The 22,465-nt window shown below is 37.8% G+C and overlaps 1 protein-coding gene across 1 annotated transcript in view; it reads right to left on the reverse strand.

Moving 5' to 3' along the window:
- The window catches only part of PIGU (phosphatidylinositol glycan anchor biosynthesis class U), a 96,931-nt gene that overhangs the window by 69,065 nt on the left and 5,401 nt on the right, over nucleotides 1–22,465 (reverse strand). Inside the window, exons 3-6 of the mRNA XM_043883600.1 lie at nucleotides 14,803–14,862; nucleotides 13,881–13,943; nucleotides 7,075–7,184; nucleotides 4,733–4,833 (exon numbers count right to left, since the gene is read on the reverse strand). Coding sequence (XP_043739535.1) covers nucleotides 4,733–4,833; nucleotides 7,075–7,184; nucleotides 13,881–13,943; nucleotides 14,803–14,862 — 334 coding nt within the window. The remainder of the gene's footprint in view (nucleotides 1–4,732; nucleotides 4,834–7,074; nucleotides 7,185–13,880; nucleotides 13,944–14,802; nucleotides 14,863–22,465) is intronic.

Consider the following 22,465-nt stretch of genomic DNA (forward strand, 5'->3'; position numbering starts at 1 on the left):
GCTAAAAGCTGGTTTTTTGAAAAAATAAACAAAATTGACAAACCATTAGCAAGACTCATTAAGAAGCAAAGAGAGAAGAACCAAATTAACAAAATTAGAAATGAAAATGGAGAGATCACAACAGACAACACTGAAATCCAAAGGATCATAAGAGACTACTACCAGCAGCTCTATGCCAATAAAATGGACAACTTGGATGAAATGGACAAATTCTTAGAAAAGTATAACCTTCCAAAACTGAACCAGGAAGAAATAGAAGATCTTAACAGACCCATCACAAGCAAGGAAATCGAAACTGTAATCAAAAATCTTCCAGCAAACAAAAGCCCAGGACCAGATGGCTTCACAGCTGAATTCTACCAAAAATTTAGAGAAGAGCTAACACCTATCTTACTCAAACTCTTCCAGAAAATTGCAGATGAAGGTAAGCTTCCAAACTCATTCTATGAGGCCACCATCACCCTTATTCCAAAACCAGACAAAGATGCCACAAAAAAAGAAAACTACAGACCAATATCACTGATGAACATAGATGCAAAAATCCTTAACAAAATTCTAGCAAACAGAATCCAACAACATATTAAAAAAATCATACACCACGACCAAGTGGGCTTTATCCCAGGAATGCAAGGATTCTTTAATATCCGCAAATCAATCAATGTAATACACCACATTAACAAATTGAAAGATAAAAACCATATGATTATCTCAATAGATGCAGAGAAAGCCTTTGACAAAATTCAACACTCATTTATGATTAAAACTCTCCAAAAAGCAGGAATAGAAGGAACATACCTCAACATAATAAAAGCTATATATGACAAACCCACAGCAAGCATCACCCTCAATGGTGAAAAATTGAAAGCATTTCCCCTGAAATCAGGAACAAGACAAGGGTGCCCACTCTCACCACTACTATTCAACATAGTGTTGGAAGTTTTGGCCACAGCAATCAGAGCAGAAAAAGAAGTAAAAGGAATCCAGATAGGAAAAGAAGAAGTGAAACTCTCACTGTTTGCAGATGACATGATCCTCTACATAGAAAACCCTAAAGACTCTACCAGAAAATTACTAGAGCTAATCAATGAATATAGTAAAGTTGCAGGATATAAAATTAACACACAGAAATCCCTTGCATTCCTATATACTAACAATGAAAAAACAGAATGAGAAATTAAGGAAACAATACCATTCACCATTGCAACAAAAAGAATAAAATACTTAGGAGTATATCTACCTAAAGAAACAAAAGACCTATACATAGAAAACTATAAAACACTGATGAAAGAAATCAAAGAGGACACAAACAGATGGAGAAACATACCGTGTTCATGGATTGGAAGAATCAATATTGTCAAAATGGCTATTCTACCCAAAGCAATCTATAGATTCAATGCAATCCCTATCAAGCTACCAATGGTATTTTTCACAGAACTAGAACAAATAATTTCACAATTTGTATGGAAATACAAAAAACCTCGAATAGCCAAAGTAATCCTGAGAAAGAAGAATGGAACTGGAGGAATCAACCTGCCTGACTTCAGACTATACTACAAAGCCACAGTCATCAAGACAGTATGGTACTGGCACAAAGACAGAAATATAGATCAATGGAACAGAATAGAAAGCCCAGAGATAAATCCACGAACCTATGGACACCTTATCTTTGACAAAGGAGGCAAGGACATACAATGGAAAAAAGACAACCTCTTTAACAAGTGGTGCTGGGAAAACTGGTCAACCACTTGTAAAAGAATGAAACTAGAACACTTTCTAACACCATACACAAAAATAAACTCAAAATGGATTAAAGATCTAAATGTAAGACCAGAAACTATAAAACTCCTAGAGGAGAACATAGGCAAAACACTCTCCGACATGAATCACAGCAGGATCCTCTATGACCCACCTCCCAGAATATTGGAAATAAAAGCAAAACTAAACAAATGGGACCTAATTAAACTTAAAAGCTTTTGCACAACAAAGGAAACTATAAGTAAGGTGAAAAGACAGCCCTCAGATTGGGAGAAAATAATAGCAAATGAAGAAACAGACAAAGGATTAATCTCAAAAATATACAAGCAACTCCTGAAGCTCAATTCCAGAAAAATAAATGACCCAATCAAAAAATGGGCCAAAGAACTAAACAGACATTTCTCCAAAGAAGACATACAGATGGCTAACAAACACATGAAAAGATGCTCAACATCACTCATTATTAGAGAAATGCAAATCAAAACCACAATGAGGTACCATTACACGCCAGTCAGGATGGCTGCTATCCAAAAGTCTACAAGCAATAAATGCTGGAGAGGGTGTGGAGAAAAGGGAACCCTCTTACACTGTTGGTGGGAATGCAAACTAGTACAGCCGCTATGGAAAACAGTGTGGAGATTTCTTAAAAAACTGGAAATAGAACTGCCATATGACCCAGCAATACCACTTCTGGGCATACACACTGAGGAAACCAGATCTGAAAGAGACACGTGCACCCCAATGTTCATTGCAGCACTGTTTATAATAGCCAGGACATGGAAGCAACCTAGATGCCCATCAGCAGATGAATGGATAAGGAAGCTGTGGTACATATACACCATGGAATATTACTCAGCCGTTAAAAAGAATTCATTTGAACCAGTCCTAATGAGATGGATGAAACTGGAGCCCCTTATACAGAGTGAAGTAAGCCAGAAAGATAAAGAACATTACAGCATACTAACGCATATATATGGAATTTAGAAAGATGGTAACGATAACCCTATATGCAAAACAGAAAAAGAGACACAGAAATACAGAACAGACTATTGAACTATGTGGGAGAATGTGAGGGTGGGAAATTTCAAAAGAACAGCATGTATACTATCTATGGTGAAACAGATCACCAGCCCAGGTGGGATGCATGAGACAAGTGCTTGGGCCTGGTGCACTGGGAAGACCCAGAGGAATCGGGTGGAGAGAGAGGTGGGAGGGGGGATCGGGATGGGGAATACGTGTAAATCTATGGCTGATTCATATCAATGTATGACAAAACCCACTGAAATGTTGTGAAGTAATTAGCCTCCAACTAATAAAAAATTTAAAAAAAAAAATACATATAGACATTGAGTCACAGGTACTTGCTTTATAAAAATTAAATGTATTTAAATTAAATATAAATTAAAAGCATTTTTCAGTAAAAAGTCATTCATCCTCAAAACATAGTATTCCTGTGACCTGTAACATATTTTGTTGATTTTTCTCACTCATGCAAGCATACACAGGAGCAATTATTCAACACATTTTTAATGAGCATCTATATTGTAGTGTTCTTTCTGGATGTGAGCTTATTGAGAGCAACAGTAATTTAACAGTCTGGCAGATAATGTACCACTGTGTGAAGCTTTTGGTAGGTCGTCACTAATGTTCTATTATCTGAATGGAGCAGTCTATATTGTCACATTTATTGTCAACATCAACACGTGTTGACAAATGAAAACCAACTGTAGCTGGAAAATTCAGTGACTAAAGAAATAAACTTTTAACCATATAAAAAAAAAAAAAAAGACCTCACACGCCACAATTGAAGAGTTCACACGCTGCAACGAAGATGGATGACCCTGCATACTACAACTAACTAAATAAATAAAAACAATTAAAAAAACCCCACAAACAATAGATTCTCAATGTAGAGGAAGCAGTCTTCTTTCAGAAGAAGATGCCATCTAGACTTCACAGCTAGAGATGAGAAGTCAATGCCTGGCTTCAAAGGACAAGCTGATTCTCTTGTGTGGGGCTAATTTTTTTTTTAATCAATAAACTATGTTTAAATTAAGCTATGTACATTGTTTTAGATATAATGCTATTGCATACTTAACAGAATATGGTATAATGTAGACATAACTTTTATAGGTACTAGGAAACCAAAAAATTCCTGACTCACTTGATTGCAATATTTGCTTTATTGCTGTGATCTGGAACCAAACCCACAATATCTCTGAGGCATGTCTGTATTATTAGGCACTTGAAAGATCTAGCAGAGCAACTGGGGGAAAAAACAGTGATTCGTACAAAAGGATTAAGCACAACAAAAACAGGCAAAAACTCCACAATTAAAAAAAAATAAAAAGGTTGTACAAGACAGAAAAAATAACCATAGTTACTACTTTTCCCAGTAGTGAATAACACCTATACTGTCATAAAATACAGGTACTAACTACTGATTTAATCAAAGCTATGAGGGACTTCCCTGGCAGTCCAGTGGTTAAGATTCCACTTTTCCACTGTAGGGAGCACCATAAAAGAACAGGTATCAAAGAGCTAAATTGTTATCTCCCATAATGAGACTCAACAACAGATAATGTCTAAAATTCATAATTCATCAAACAGCAACACTAGGTCTTATTTACAAACATGGAAATAGATACTAGCAAAAAAAAAAATTAGCTCCTTCAAAGACCTTGAACTAGGGGTAGGAAGAAGGATGCACAGTGCCGCTGTTCTCATTGTAAGCCTTCTAGAATTTTTTTGTTTTTGTTCAAACTATGCTAACAGTGACTCTCTGAGTGGTAGAACCAGGATGTTTTAATTTTTCCTCTTGGCTTATCTGAAATTTCTATAATAATATTATACTACTTGTGTAGTTTTAAAAAATCTTTTTGAATGCTGTTTTTTGCTTTTAATCCACAGCATAAGTGTTACAAAAAACCCTGCACAAATCAGGAACTGAGGTTTGTTCTTTCCTTTGGGGCCTTACCTTTCATTGTGGCCAAAATGAAGAAAGCAATGAGGGTGTTGTTGATGGCGCAGGTAGACTTGGCAACACAAGACAAGATCGTGTAGGGATTTAAAAGATAGCTGGAGAAAAACACACATATCTGACATTAGTAATTCTGGTCAAAGGACAAGGGAGTCCTGGCCACCACAGACAGAAAGTTCTTGAGGTTTACTAAAAGCACACTCAAGGGAAGGCAACATCTTAGAAATGAGTTCTCCTAAGTAAAAGAGGATGGAGTGGGGTTGCGGCCAGTGAATAAAAGGCACTGAACATTTACTGCTTATTCTTTGCTATGTTATATGGGAAAACCATCATATTTCATCATCACAGAGATTCTAGAAAACAGCAATAACATTATTCCCATTTTGCAGATGAGAAAACCAAAACTCAGTAGTTAAGTAACAAGCTTAAGGTTTTACAAGCTAACAAATATATTCAAAATCAGATCTTTCCGGCTCTAAAGCCTACATTTTCTATTACTTCAGGCTTCAAAAATTATAAAAATTCTACTAATTCCCACAGAGCCATATATTTTAGGAATGGCTACAGTTATCTCTGAAAAACAGGAAAACTATTTTTTCCTCAATCAGGTTCCTAAACTGTAATACAGGTTACCCCCATTCAAGAGGTGAGAGTGGCTTAAGTTTAGTCCTCTTGGCAGTCAAGCTACATTCACCAAGCCAGACCCCAAGGACAAATAACTGTCCGCTGAATTCAACAATAGGAGAATAGGAGAGTCGCACACAAGCCAGTGGCCACTGAACTTCACAGGACAGCTTGAACTTCCACTGGCAAGGAACTAATCTGAAACAGTCTTTTCCTGAGGTGGGAAGTAATGAACTGAAAAAAATGAATTTGTAACAATGAACAGGGAAATCTTAACAGACATAACTGTATTTTTGTTTATGTTTATCCTGTTTCCACAAAAGATCTGAAGTAGCTCAAATGAGAACAGATGATAAAAAGTGAGAGCAAAATTAAAATAAAAATAAAGAATTAAGACCAGGGAAAACATAAATAAAAGGAAAACGCCAAGATCAGGGAAAGAAGAACAAATAGGTCTTCTACAGCATTGTAATAATCAGCTTTAAATCTGGCTCTGAGGAGTTTCCTGGCAGACACAGTGAAAAGGGAGAACAGTTACATAATTCTGATTATCAGATAGAAGAAACATGCCAGTGTCTCAGGAAGAGATTATAATTATTATTCACAAATAAAGACCTTAAATCCAATACCTCTCAGAGCTGTAAGATTATCAGTTCTAAAGCCAACAGCCCAGAAATTGTTAATTTTTTTCTAGCAATTATAGATAGACTTGTTACACAACCTTTAAAGAAATGACTGCTACTATTACAAAACCACCCCCTGAGTCCATAAGGCATTCATAATGCTGCCAAACCTCCGTTTCTATTAGGTAGTTCCCACCAGTATTTCTGAAATACATAGATATGAACTGATACCTCAAATGTGCTTGGTGGGAGGGGGGAAAATGCCATTTCTAAACAACAGGTGATGCTCAAGAAGCAGCTACACAGCCACCTATCTGGAATACTGAATAGGAGAGTCACTCACAAGGCAGAGGGCTGAATAAACTGTCCTCATAAGACCCCTTCTAAATCTGACATTCTAAGGTCATGTCTTTCCATGAGGAAACTGGTCTGCCTTGTTTACTGTGTATCCTTAGGAACAAGTACATTATTAACATTTACTATCAGTTGACTGAATGATTATTCCCATTTGCTATCTCAGCAACATAAACAGGAATAACCTGAAAGAATTAAAAGTTACAGGCAGCACTGGTACCACTAGAGAATTCTTTCATAGAACCTCAGTTCAGTAAGCTCTACTCTTCCATGCTCGTTAGCCAGCTGGGATGGGTCTGTTTGGCACTTCAGTTCAGTTTTCTGAACTACAAATGGGGGAGTAAATTCTACATGAGACATAGGAGTTGCTTGGAATAACAGCTGCATGAAGACAAGAATTTTGTCCAATCCATATATTACAACTGAAAAAATTTTTGTTATTATTGTTTTTAGAAATACTGGTTACATGGAGGCTGGAACCCAGATCAGCATCGAGTGAAAAAGCATCTGTGAAGGGTTGATTGTGCGTGTGCCTGTGTGAGGCTTTGTCCCAACAGAGACAGAATGGCTCTGTCTCTTTTCCTGGCCAGAACCCCAGCTGTGCAACAGAACTATAGCAAACACTTGATGACTAAGACTCCAAATCTCCAAAAATACAACAAACAACATGAGAAAGTCTCATCAGATTTTCCTTGCATTTGCTGGCACTGAGCCCTTGTTTGGTCAGAGGATACTTACAACATGGCCACTTTCAGAGGGATGTAACGCATTTCCATAGGGGTTCGGATGAGTTCAGCCACATCGGGGGCATACTGGTCTAGTTCTAGAAGGAGTTTCTGTTTTTTAAACTGAAAAAAAAAAAAGGACAAAACATGAAACAAGTAGTAACTTCCCACTGATTTTAGATTGAAGACAAAAGTCCTTCCATGGCCCACGTGGCTTGCCTGGCCTGGCCCTACTTCTCCAGGCTCAGCTCACACCCACTCCCCACACCTCTCACTTTCTGGGTTCAAGCACCATGAACACGCCACCCTTCTCCTGTTCCCAGGCCTCTGTATTTAGCCTGGAACGACCTCTTCTCTTTTCCCAGTTAACTCCCACACAGTCTTTGAGCTCCCAGTTAAATCATCACTTCCTCAGGAAGGCACACTCTCCACCGCCCTAACTGTAAAAATCTCTTAACAGTGTTTACGGTTAGAACTTTATTTATTTATGTGACTGACTAACATCTTTCTCCTTCAGTGACTGTAAGTTCCATGAAGGCAGGGACCATGTTTATTTGCCAATACCTGGCACAGTGAGCAAACAATAACTATTGAATGGCTGACTGAATGAATGGCAAGTCAATTTTTAGTCATTTTCTTTTCTTTTTTTTTTTTTTAAGTTCTACCACTTTATTGCTACCAACCCACCTCCCTCCACCCTTCTGCACACATGCTCAGTCATGTAATTCCACGGACTGCAGCCTGCCAGGCTCCTCTGTCCATGGACTTTTCCAGGCAAGAATACTGGAGTGGGTTGCCATTTCCTTCTCCAATTTTTAGTCATTTTCAAAAGATATAATTAGTCACCCAAGGATTTCAAAGTTTCATCAAAGTGAAATATTTTCATGCGAAATGGAATGACCCCTCCGAATGTCATGGTGTCCTGGGTTTTCTTCTGTGCTCTCCTATTTGAAGTTGTTTTTATCTTTGGGCTGGCATTAGTGCTCTTTGATTTTCATTGCAGCATGCGAACTCTTAGTTGTGGTATGTGGGAACTAGTTCCCCAACCAGGGACTGAACTCACACCCCCTGCATTGTGAGCTCAGCGTCTTAGCCACTGGACCACCAGCAAAATCCCGTGATGTTTTTGACTTCCACAGAGGAAGTGGGAAATGACCATGATGAAGAGAAGGGTTGGGTGTGGCTGGGCAGCTGGATAGTAAAGAGGCAGTGAGATGGAGGTGGAAAGCTCTCGCCTTCCCTTGTGTGTGTCCCAACAAGTTCATGGGTGTGTTCTAGAATGAAAAAAAGTTAGGTAACCCTATTAGCAAACATGGGTCAAACTACAGATAGAAAAAGCCTCTGAGGGACTTCCTTGGTGGTCCAGTGGCTAAGGTTCTGAGCTCCCAATGCAGAGGGCCTGAGTTCAATCCCTGGCCAGGGAACGAGATCCCACATGCCGCAACTAAGACCTGGTGCAGGCAAATAAGTAAATAGATATTAAAAAGAAAAAGAAAAAAGCCTTTGAACCCCAAATAGGTACCTCTGCTGATTTAAGGATCTTAGTATAAAATCAATTCTGTAGCCTATTATAAAACAGTAATTCAGAGAAGCCAAAGTAGTGTGTGATTAAAGATTTAAGGATGAAAACACAGATGGCAACAGAATATATACTGCATTACACTATTTGCATAAAGTTAAAAGCATGCAAAATAATACTACATACTATTTAGGGATATTTACAAATGCAGAAAAAGTTAGGGCCATGTGTGGAAATCATAAACACCAAAATCAGAACAGTGGTAACTGGTGAGAAGGGAAGTAGGCGATGAAAGTATCAGAGAGTCAACTACATGCGAAACATTTTACATTTTAAGCTGAAATAGGTTCCGAGTACGTACTATTTTTTACATGTTTTTTCATGTATTGTATATTTAAATTTTAAAATTAAAAAAATAAAAATTAAAAATTAAAAAAAAATTTAAAGAGCCATCTTTCAGTTCAAAAGAAAATCTCAGGATCATCACAGGAACATAGGTAACCCCAGATTTCCTGCACAGGTTTAAGCTGAGGCTTAATCAAAAAACCTGAACAAACTTCAAAAGCCTCCCTTTGATCATCTCTGGGAGTCCAAGTTAAGCGGTGGGAATTATCATCAGTAGGATTTATGCTGCCATTCACAGATGGGGTTATTTAATGAAAAGGGCAAAATATAAACTAGTGCTTTTATCAGAGAAGGGGGCTGGCTCAGCAAACAAAGCATTTCATGAAGACAACTGCAGCAGGGGTGGAAGGACGGAGGCCCCACTAGCTGGGGTTCTGGAGTTCAGCTGCAAAAAGAAGGCCACCTGGAAGGCAAGAGAGCCACAAAGACAGACTATTAAAAGGAAACAGGGAGTTCACCCAGGAGCAGCCGGAGAGACAGGTGGGAATGCAGGCCCACTCCCCAGGCTGGAAGCCAGCCAGCAGGACAGTTAAAGAGAGGAGGCAGTTAAACGGGGATGTGGAGGCCCTGGGCAAAGGTGACAAGTGCCAAAAAGGAAAGAATACTTCCGTGTAACCCCAACCTTCCAAAATACTTTAAAACAGAAAGATTTTACGCAAGGAGAGTCTCCACTAGAGAAGGGTAGTCAGGTCACCAGTCCCCAGACACTCTGCTGGCTCTCTTTTCGTCTCCCCAAACTCACCAGCACAGCTGCCATTATGCCTGGCCTCAGAGGCTCAATATTGACTCAGCCCTGATGCACAGACAAAATTCCTTTAAAACATCCCCATGCATTCCGGTTAGAGACAGAACAGTGGCTAAGAATATGAGGAAAACTAAACACACAAGAAAATATTAGAAGTATAAAAATAAATGGGGTTAAGGAGTACAATTTAAAATCCAAAGATAAGTATCAATATATTTCTAGATATATTGAACAGCCACAACAATGAGATATACAGCTATCACAGGAGAGATTAAAAGTGACCTAAAAATTAATTACCTGGATGTGTTACCTTAGTAATCATGAATCAGCTTTTCTATATATTTCAGCAGAATTAAATATTCTGAATTTTTATATAAATAAAAATTATATTTTTCTGAATTAATATTTTTCAGGGTGGAGTTTTCCTTCCCTTTTACCCACTACTCCATGCAGCCATTTCCTCGTCCCTTGGAAAATTGGTTTTTTCAAGGACATAATTCCCTTATTCCAAATAAAGAGATTTTTCTAATCACTGAAGCTGTGTCTACACACTTTTGCATCCCCAAAACCTAGGGTGGAGGGTAGGGAATGAATTGTCCACCCTCACTATATTTTCAACTGTTAGCCTCAACACCTTTCAAATTCAGGAACCTACCCTCCAAATTCACAACCATCTAAGCATATCAGAGGATGGAGGTTTTTATCACTCCCTATCAAACCACCTGAAGCTTTCTAACATAAATTCTGAATTCCAAATGAGCACAATCTCAGCAGAGGACAGACTAGACCAACTTTGTTTTTGTCAATCGAGGCAGATGTAAAATGTCATGTGAACCAACTGGTCACAATCAATCAGCACCCATATTCCACATGCTGAAGCTGGAGATGAGGGTGGGGATGCAGTCTTCCCTCTCTGCACCCTAGTCTTCCAGGATGCATTTGGGTGCAGATGGGCTTCCCCGGTGGCTAAGACATTAAAGAATCTGCCTGCAATGCAGGAGATCTGGGTTCGAGCCCAGAGTCAGGAAGAGGCCCTGGAGAAGGGAATGGCTACCACTCTAGAGGAGCCTGGTAGGTTACAGTCCACGGGGTGGCAAAGAGTTGGACCCAACTGAGCGACTAACACTACTACTACTACAGCTTCATTACCAGGGATAAAAAGTCTCAAATTCCAGCAAGACTAGAATACTATCAGACTATATGATATGGGCCCATTCTGACAAAGTGGGAAAGATTTGGAATCAACAGTAGTATGTTAGTATCATCAAAATCTGTCATTTATTCAATAGGATGAGTTAAATTTTGACACACTACAAATGAAGACTTATTCTGACCAAGAAACCTAGTGTCCTAGTAGGCTGAAATCTGAGGATGTAGAAACAAAACTATTCCAAATTTTTAAATCAGTCTTGGTGATACCAGATAGCACACTCTGTCTTGGTGTGCTAAAAACCACAGTATTGACAATAACTCATTTAATTTTCTCTCTCCCTCTTTAAATCACACAAAGAAAAAAAAATCTATATGTTTCCATATAAAGTCAGAAATAACTAAGAACTGAATTAAAATTATTGGCCCTCTAAATTTAAAGTATCTCTTTTACTGACACTACAATGGCAGGCAGATTCTTTACCACTGAGCCACCTGGGAAGCCCCTACTGACACTAAAGCCTGACTTTGTTAGGAAACTCACTGAAATTTAGTTTCATTATTTCCCTATAAGCTTCTCCTCCCATTAAAAATTGTTTTAATTGGAGTATATGACAATTGATTAGGAAAAAAAAAAGGAATACATATGATGTTAGCATCTTTAATCAGCTTTCATTAAAACACATTTCAGTATTTTAATGAAACTGGTTGATTTATTAAAGGACACAGATGAACATCTGTTTCATCTAAGAACACAGATATGGTTGATTGTGTTCTTAGGTGAAAGCTACCAACCCTCCCTTAGATATCACATATATCCCATATACATACAAACACACACACACACTGGTGAGTATAGACATGGATCTATTTTCTATTTTTTCCTCCAGTGTTTTACACTAAAAGCTTTCAAACTATAGAAAAGTTGAAAGAACAATTCAATAAAACATCTAGATCCACCAACTGTTAACACTTCCACATTTTATCTCTATACACACAGACAAAAACACACACCAGATGCATTTTTTTCCAAAACCATTTTAAATTAAGTCATAGATATCATGGCCCTTCACCCCTAAATATTTTAGCATGTAACTTCAAAGAACAAAGATTGAGTTTACATACACAATCTATCTTGGGAGAAGAAAATAACTACTGCTATTTTATCTCTGAATTCCTCTGCTTAGAAATCTCATGCCCAGTTATCTCACCACTGGCCTTCCAGGGAATCCTGTTAAAGCATTCTGTGTGTGTGCTGTTGTGTCCGACTCTTTGAGACCTCATGGAGTATAGTCCTCCAGGCTTCTCTGTTCATGGAATTTTCCAGGCAAGAATACCGGAGTGGGCTGCTATTTCCTCGTCCAAAGGATCTTCCCAAGTCTTTGGGAATGACAGAACCTGAGTCTCCTGCATTGGCAGGTGAATTCTTTACCACTGAGCCACCTGGGAAGCCCTAAAGCACTCTACATTAGCCCCCAAATTTTTTCTGTTCTCTTCCAGCTTTCTTGAAATATAATTGACACATAGCATTGTATAAACTTAAGGTATACATGATGGTATAAGCTTAAGGCTATACATACATATTGCAAAATGATTATTACAATAAGGTTAGTTAGCACATCCACCACCTTACATAATTATGTGTGTGGGTGGAGGGAATGAGAGTACATTTAAAGTCTATTCTCTTAGCAACTTTCAACTAACAATACGATATTGTTAACTAAAGTTACTATGCTGCATAGTAGACCTCTGGAACATAATTATCTTGTATCTGGAAATTTGTACCCTTTGACCAACATCTCTACATTTCCCCCATCCCCAGCCGCTGGCAACCACCAATATGCTCTATCCTACGAATTCGACTTTTTTAGATTCCACATATAAATGACATTGCACAGTATTTGTGTTTCTCTGATTTATTTTACTTAGCAAAATGTCCTCAAGGTTCATCCACATTGTCACAAATGTTCCATTAGTTTAAGATGTATATTCCCTGGTCTTAGTGATATTTAGTTTCTAGAATGTATTTCTTAATTCTTTAAGGGGGGAAATCAAGGACTCCTTGAGCGCTGGTAACAAATACAGACTTTCTTCTTGGAAAAAAAGGCATAGCACACACACACACACAATTTTTCACATTTCAAGGATGTCTGTAGACCCATTAAACCTGACAATGGACTCCAAATAAGAAATTTTAGTTTAGATATTTTAAAAATATTTAAGATATTTTAGTTTAGATATTTTAAAAATCTCTTTAAGGTCTTAAATTCCAGAATTCAACAAGTTTATGTTATTGATGACCAGTGCACAGAAATGCAAACAGCTAAATCTGATTCTATTGCTTGATAACAGAAGTGAAAATGAACTATAAACAGACAATACCAATGGGATGCAGCCTTCACTCACTACAGTCTAAATCCTCTCAGTGGCTCCCAGCCAATCAATGAGGACTGCAGCCAATTTTTAAAATAACTACATGAATAGTACACATGGTTAATCTGTTAACTCTCTCAGAACCTAGGAAAATGAGAATGAACCCAATACACAATTCCCCTGGGCTATTACATATGGCTCTTAACAGGCATTTAATACATGTCAAATTTTCCAATTAAGATTGTTCTCTGCAGAGTAACAGAAACTATATTGAGAATACACTTTTACCTTAGACAGGCATAAGACAGTGAGTTAAAAGCTATATTCATTTCCCTTTAGAAAGAAAAACTGGTGAAAGCAATGGAGGATTTTTAAGGGTCTTAATTAATGTAACAGCAATTCAACTCCATTTGCTCCAGAAAGTCTGAACTTGGATAGGTAAGTAAATATTAAGCCACAAAGATTAAGCTGACCTTTCTGTAAGTAATTAGTAAAGCCATCTTGTTGGTTTGGGTTTGGCCATTCCAGAGATGGTTGAACAAGCCAGAAGCTTTACTCCCACTTCTTAGGATTTTAAGGCAGTTGATCTTTCAGTACATGACCTTTGTCCCACCCACTGACTACTCACCACAACTTTATTGAAGTCCTGGATTGCAAAATACAGAGCAATGGCAGTGAGTGCATCAGTGATCTGTCAGAAGAAAGAGAAATGAGGAAATGAACATACTAAGTGTAGGAGTAATAGAATGCCACCAGAGTCGGTAGATTTTGGACGGCAATAGACTATCTAGTACTGAATTCTTATAATCAGGAAGAAAGTCAACCTTCACTTTGACCACAAAGATAAAGCCTTTTCAGGGAGATCTGAACCAGAAAACTCTGAGGACTAGGACCCACTGAGGCTTACATCAGTTTGGCATCCCATATCTGTTCTGTAATTGCAAGGTATTTCAGTTTTCTATAAAAGGAAAATAACACCCATTGCTTTGCAGGGCTACCCAGGTCAAGTGCTTAGCACACAGTATGTCCTCAATAAGCCACAGCCATTATAATTATAAAGGAAGACCTCAGTGGACCTCTTACTTGACCCAGATTTTCAACTCTAGATCAGGCAAGTGTTTCAAACCACTGCACTCAAAACACAGCCCCATTGTCTTAATTTTAAGGTTCTCGCCCTGAAAGTCTCATCTGGCCTATGTCCTCTTCACAGAATCCCTTGGCAGAATGCTTACAAAATTCAGGATGCCCTCTCCACTGGCGCCACAATTAAAGATAATCATAGAATCTTGAAGCTAGAAATTCAAGACTACAAAGTCCAGAAATGAAATTTTTAAAGTAGAATGAATTAGAAATGGGCAGATGTCAGAGACAACTCCTCACACATCCATTATACTATCACAGTCCTGTGAATTCACATTTAAAATAGCTTTTTGCTTTTATGTTCTGAGAAATTTCTGAGCTCCTAAAATAGACTTTTTTTTTCTTAAAAACAAGAGGATAAAGGATTTTAAAAACACATACATATTGATTTTATGTATAAGGTTACTTACCATAAATACCAATTCAGCATAGTCAATCAGAAAATGAAAGAGGTATATTATTAATGGAGTCTGCAGGAGAAAAACAAACAAATTAAATCTTACTATTGCCAGTTTCCAGAGTAGGGGATAGGAAAGAGGCTATTCTGTCAAGAAAAATCTCTTCTTTGAATAATGTTCTACGCTAGTTTGCCAACATACATATAAGGGAGAATTATTTAGTATCACTTGAATCATCTTGTGCCACTGGAACTGACTATCTGCTGAATTGACTAAAGAGAATAAACAAAATCTAGTATGTTTTAAATAGGCTTCCCTAGTGGCTCTGATGGTAAAGAATCTCCCTGCAATGCACAAGACCCAGTTCTATCTCTAGGTGGGGAAGATCCCCTGGAGAAGGGAAAGGCTACCCACTCCAGTATTCTTGCCTGAGGAATTCCAAAGACAGAGGAGCCTGGTGGGCTACAGTCCATGGTTGCAGAGTCGGACATGACTGAGCAACAAATAATACGTGTTAAATACCTGTTGAAAAACTGTTTACACAATAAAGGTATGAGATAAATTTTAGTTTTAAGACATACTATATAACAGCCAAGGGACACTCTATAACAGAGCAGGATTACTGAACTCATACAATAAGATGGAAAATGCTTTCCCTTCTGTTCTCTGAGATGTTCTATGTGATTAGTGTCATTTCCTCTTCAAACAGTTGGAAAAATTAACTCACCATCTCAATCTGGGTTTTCTTTGAGAGATTTTAAATTACAGATTCAATTTCTTTCACAGAGAAAATGCTATTCAGATTTCCTTTTTTTTTTTCCTTTGCCAATTTAAGTAAGTTGTGGTTTTCTAAGAATTTGTCCATTTCATATAAATTTTCAACTTTTCTGGCATAAAGTTGTTCATAGTATTTTGTTAGTGCCTATAGTGCTCTGCCCTTTTTCATTCACAATATTGGTAATTTGCACCTTTTTTTATCTTAACAAATTTTGCCAGAGATTTCTTAATTTTATTAGTCTTGAAACCACCAACTTTGGTCTTTAATGATTATTACACTTTTCTACTTCACTAATCTGTGGAAAATTCTGAAAGAGATGGGAATACCAGACCACCTGACGTGTCTCTTGAGAAACCTGTATGCAGGTCAGGAAGCAACAGTTAGAACTGGACATGGAACAATAGACTGGCTCCAAATAGGAAAAAGAGTATGTCAAGGCTGTATATTGTCACCCTGCTTATTTAACTTAGATGCAGAGTATATCATGAGAAACGCTGGGCTGGATGAAGCACAAGCTGGAATCAAGGCTGCCGGGAGAAATATCAATAACCTGAGATATGCAGATAACACCACTCTTATGGCAGAAAGCAAAGAAGAACTAAAGAGCCTCTTGATGAAAGTGAAAGAGGAGAGTGGAAAGTTGGCTTAAAGCTCAACATTCAGAAAACTAAGATCATGGCATCTGGTCCCATCACTTCATGGCAAATAGATGGGGAAACAGTGGAAACAGAGGCTGACTTTCTTTGTTTGGCTCCAAATCACTGCAGATGGTGACTGCAGCCGTGAAATTAAAAGACGCTTGCTCCTTGGAAGAAAAGCTATGACCAACCTAGACAGCATATTAAAAAGCAGAGACATTACTTTGCCAACAAAGGTCCATCTAGTCAAAGCTATGGTTTTTCCAGTAGTCATGTATGGATGTGAGAGTTGGACTATAAAGAAAGCTGAGTGCCAAAGAATTGATGCTTTTGAACTGTGGTGTTGGAGAAGACTCTTGAGAGTCCCTTGGACTGCAAGGAGATCCAACCAGTCCATCCTAAGGGAGATCAGTCCTGGGTGTTCATTGGAGGGACTGATGTTGAAGCTGAAACTCCGATACTTTGGCCACCTGATGCAAAGAGCTGACTCATTTGAAAAGACCCTTATGCTGGGAAAGATTGAGGGCAGGAGGAAAAGGGGACGACAGAGGGTGAGATGGTTGGATGGCATCACCGACTCAATGGACATGAGTTTGGGTAAACTCCGGGAGTTGGTGATAGACAGGGAGGCCTGGCGTGCTGCGGTTCATGGGGTCACAAAGAGTTGGACATGACTGAGCGACTGAACTGAACTTCACTAATCTCTAAACTTCACAATACACAATTCTTTCTTCAAACTTTTATGGGGATAATCGCTTTATCTTTTTCTAATGATACCCAGATCACTGATCTTAGATTTTCTTCCTTCCTAACGTGGTCAACCCTCCAACAACATGGGGGTTAGTGGTACTGGCTCCCATGCAGTAACAAGTCTGAGTGTAACTTTACAGTTGGCCCTCCATACCCATGGTTCTCAAATTTAACCAACCTCAGATTGTGCAGTACTGCAGTATATTTATTAGGAAAAAAATCTGCATATAAGTGAACCTACCTATGCAGTTCAACCTATGTTGTTCAAGGGTCAACACATATTCATTTAAAGCAATAAACTTTCCTCTGACTATGGCTTTAGCTGTATCATACAAATTTTGATATGTTGTTTTATCACCTTCAATTTAAAATACTCGAATTTCCACTGAGATTTTTTTTTTTGAGACTAAAGTGTATAGTGTTTAATTTACAATTATTTTAAAGTTTTCTTTTTATATTTTTGAAATATATTTACTATTATAGTCATAGAAAATACTATGTATTTTCAATGATTTCAATCATTTAAAATGTGTTGTGACTTGCTTTGTGGTCCATCATATGGTCAATTTTGGTAAGTGTTCCACACACCATTGAAAAGAATATGCATATTAACATTTTTTGGTGTGATACTTTATGGATGACATCTAGGTTGGTTGTTAAGCATTTGTTCAAATAGGCTATGTCCTTATTGACTTTCTGGTCTGTTTGTTATATCAGTGACTAAGACATATGTGTTAAAATCTCCCTCTATGACTGTGGATTTGTCTATTTCTTCTTTTAGTCATGTCACTCTTATAGATTTTGAAGCTATGTAGTTAGATGAATTTAAGTGTAGAATTACTATATCATCTGGGTGTTGATTTATTATTAAAAATAATTCTCTTTGCCTCTAACAAAGTTTTTTGTCTTAAAATGTTCTACCAGCTTCCACTCTGGGCAGATTGTTTTGCCCTCTGAGCATTAGTTTCCTCAGCTATAAAACACATATAGTGACCTATTTCACATGGTTCTTGGGACAATTAACTGGTAGTATTCACAAAGTACTCAGCATAGTGCCTAGCACACAGTAAACCTCAATATGTTAGCTACCTGAGATCAACTTTTTACCTCCTTTTGAAAATAGGGGCCTCAGCTTTGCCTTTCCAAGTTCTAAAAGAATTAAACTTTTACAACTATCTACTAATGGATTCTTTTTTGCATTTATCTTTGTCTGTAAGAGGTAGCAACCTGAAATTTATATTACCAATGGCCTACTTTTGAAATGTTTTGATGCTTCACATAGTTTAGAATGGCACTAAATAGAACAGAACAAACTGTTCTCAAAAAGTCTATCAACATGGGGGCTTGTTTCCTTAATGAACTAACAAGTACATAGTAGTTAGTTTAACTGCATATTCCAACTCCCCTCCCCAGTTCTCACTTATAGCCAACAAGGTCATTTCTTATTTCACTGAGAAAAGAGAAGCAATTACATGAGAACCACCTTATTTTCCCACTACCCACTTGATCACTTTCCTCTATCTATATTTATACTCTCTACTTTTCTTGTATTAACAATGGATGAAGTTCCATTCTTCCTATCTAAAACCAAATCCTCCACCTGTCAACTGGATCCCATTCCTTCCGACCTCCTCAAAGACATTGCTCATTTGATCTTCTTTCTTACATTCTCAACTTCTTATCCACAGAATTCTTCCCATCAGCATTCAAATATGCAGATGTCCATATTTTAAAAATCTTCACTAGACATCTCTATCCAGCTACCATATCATTTCTCTGCCCTGCTTTAGAGTGAAACTCCTCAAAAAGGTTGTCTCTACTCTGTCTTTCCATATCTTTCCCTCAATGTATGTCATCAAGTCGCTTGTCCCTATACTCCACTGAAATTACTGCTGCCAAAGATCTCAATTTTGGCAAATTAATCATCAATTTTTAGTCTAAATTTTCTCAACTTTGAAATAGCATTTGACATCGTTTTTGTTGTTGTTTAGTAGCTAAGTCATGTCAACTCTTTCCGACTCCATGGACTATAGCCCAGTAGGCTCCTCTGTCCATGGGATTTTGCAGGAAAGAACACTGGAGTGGTTTGCCATTTCCTTCTCCAGGGAATCATTCCCAACCCAAGGACCAAACCCAAGTCTCCTGCTTGGCAGGCAGATTCTATACCACTGAGCTACCTAGTAAGTTCTGACATAGTTTTTACTCTTTCCTTAAAGCATTTAGCTTCCGTGAACTACATTATCTTGATTTTTCACCCTTTCAGCTCTATTTGCTAGTATCTCTTTCCCTTCCCAACCTTGATGTACTGGACAGCTCCATGTCCTCAAATTCCTCTTTATGTAAATTCACTCTCTAGGTATCTCAGTTATCTATTTCTGTGTAACAAATTATCCAAAAACTTAATAGCTTAAAACAGTACACATTTATTATCTCACACAGTGCCTGAGAGTCAGGAATCCAGGAATGGCTTAACGGGTGGTTCTGGCACAGAGTCTCTCGTGAGATTGCAGCCAAGCTGTCAGCTACGGCTGCAGTATCTAAAAGAGCTTAAATATCTGCTCCCAAGCTTACTCATTTGGGTGTTGACAACAAGATTCATTTCCTCAACACAAAGGCTTCCTTAAGGTTGATCATGACATGGCTTCCCCCAGAGAAAGTCTACAATGGAAGCTGTTAACTGGGTAGCTCTTGGGGAGATCATACCCCAAGACCAAAGGCCACTGCTACCTCCCTGAAATCCCGGATTGAGACCCTTACCTCCAGGTTGGCTACTCTACCTGAGACTCCACCTACTCTGACTGGGCTTACTACAAGGCCAATGTGAAGGCTGGCTTGGCAGATGACTTTGGAAAGAAGTTTAATTCCTTGCAGGTTCCCATGTCACAGCATAAATATACCATCCAGTTGGAGGCTAAAGAAAAAGATTCAACTACTGTGCTGAGTTCTGTCTCTCTCAGAGGCCAGAATTAAGGAATAGGAGACAGCTGGAGAAGATGAAGAACACAGTTCCATTTTATCAGTAACCATTAAGAACTTGAATGAAGTCTTCCCAGAAACCAAATTAGACAAGAAGTATCCCAATTTGTCTTATACAGGAGGAAGCTCAGGCCCTCGTCTTACAAACTCTGGATATTAAAAACAAACAAACAAAAAATTAAATAAAACAATTATATTAAAAGATAGATAAAGAGGAGGGGTAATGGAGGAGAGAAATAGGTGAGGGAGATTAAGAAGCACAAACTTTCAGTTGAAAAATAAATGAGTCACAGGTCTGAAATGTATAGCATGGGGAACATGACTAGTAATCATGTAATGTGGTGTTGGAGAAGACTCCCGAGAGTACCTTGGAGATCAAACCAGTCAATTCTAAAGGAAATTAGTCCTGAATATTTATTGGAAGGACTGATGCTGAAGCTGAAGCTCCTATACTTTGACCACCTGATGTGAAGAACTGACTCACTGGAAAAGACCCTGATGCTGGGAAAGATCGAAGGCAGGAGGAGAAAGGGATGACAGAGGATGAGATGGTTGGACAGCATCACCGACTCAATAGGACATAAGCTTGAGCAAGCTCCGGGAGTTGGTGATGGACAGGGAAGCCTGGCGTGCTGCAGTCCATGGGGTCGCAAAGAATCAGACATGACTAAGTGACTGAACTGAACTGAATATCCTTGTATGTTGACAAATGACAACTAGACTTATGGTGAGCACTTAAAAATGTATACAAATATGGAGCCACTATGTTATATACTAGGAACTAACACAGTGTTGCAGGTAAAATATACTTCAAAAAGAAACAAAAAAGAGATCAGACTAGGAGGGAAAACTGGATAAAGATAGTCAAAAGGTACAAATTTTCAGTTATAAGATAAATAAGTTCTTTCTAAGGATGTAATGTACAATAAATGATATAAGTAGCACCTCTGTAGTTATAAACGAAAGTTGTTAAGAGAGTAAATCCTAAGAGTTTGCATCACAAGGGAAAAAAATTTCTATTTCATTAATGTTGTATCTGTGGTCATGATTTCATGATGTATAAAAGCTAAATCATTATGCTGTATAAAACTTACACAGTGTTGTATGTCAATTACATCTCAATAAAAGTAGAAAAGAAAAGATACAGAGACAGATAGGGAAATATAGAGATAGAAAGAAAATCCAAACTCCTAACCATGTCTACAAAAAGTCCTGTATCATCAGGCCCCTAATTCTTATAACTTATCTCTATTATTCTCCTTTGCTCATTCTGCCTTAGCAACACCGACCATCTCTCTGCCACTCACAAATGCCAAACTCTCTCCCAAATCAGGGCCATCATATGGCTTGCTTGATTCCTTTAGATCTCTCATTCAAATCTCACTTCCTCAAGTGCCTTTCCTGAACACACTAAAATAGTCATATATATGACCACCATTCTTTATCCTTTTACTCAGCTTTATTTTTCTATATATAGTTACCATTTAAGGGAAATCACATTTTAAAAAATTTAGCTTTATGGAGGTATAGTTGGTATAAAAAACATATACAACTTGACATGTTCTGACCTATGTATACACCAATGAAAGCATTACCACAATCAAGATGGTGAACATATCTACCATTCCCAAATGTTCACCTATTTTACTGTTCATCCCAAAGAACCAACTATATTTGTGTGACTTTCCATACTTTCTGTTTCATTTGTTTCCACTCAGATCGTTATTATTCCTTTTATTCTGCTTACTTTTGAGTTATCTTCTTTTTCTAGTTTCTTAAGGTAGAAACTGAGGTCAATGATTTGAGACCTTTCTTCTTTTTCAGTACAGGCATTTTACATCATAAATTGCCCACATATTTTGATAGGCTGCGTTTTCATTTTCATGCATTCAAAATATTAATTTCTCTTCTGATTTCTTCTTTGATCATGGTTTATTAAAGAATACGTTACTTAGCTTGCAAATACTTGGGGATTTTCCAGGTATCTTTCTGGTATTAATTTTTCACTTGATTCCATTGTGGTCAGAGAATATACTTTGTATGATGTCAATCCTTTTAAATTTAGAGCCTGTTTTATTACTCAGAATATGATCTATCTTGCAAATACACACTTGAAGGGATTATGTGTTTTGCTGTTACTGGATGGAATGTCCAGTAAATGTCAATGAGGTCAAAATCGTTGGTGTATTGTTCAAGTTTTCTATATCCTTGTTGACTGTCTGCTTGTTCTATCAATCATTTACAGAGTGATACTGAAATCTCAGACTATAATTGGAGATCTGTCTATTTCTCCTTGCATTTCTACCCATCTTCATGGACTTTGAAACTCTATTAGGTGCATAAGCATCAGGACTGTTATATCTTCTTGATAAACTGACCCCTTCAGCATGATGAGATTATTTTCTTTATCCTTGGCAATATTCTTTGCTCTTTTTACTAACTTACTGTTTCTCTCAGAAATATGAGTATAATAATGCCAAGGACTGTGTCTTATTTTATACCCCTAGCATCTAGCAGGGTAGCTGGCATTTGG

Source organism: Cervus elaphus, chromosome 23, assembly GCF_910594005.1.
Source record: "Cervus elaphus chromosome 23, mCerEla1.1, whole genome shotgun sequence".
In the NCBI taxonomy this organism is placed as follows: domain Eukaryota; kingdom Metazoa; phylum Chordata; class Mammalia; order Artiodactyla; family Cervidae; genus Cervus; species Cervus elaphus.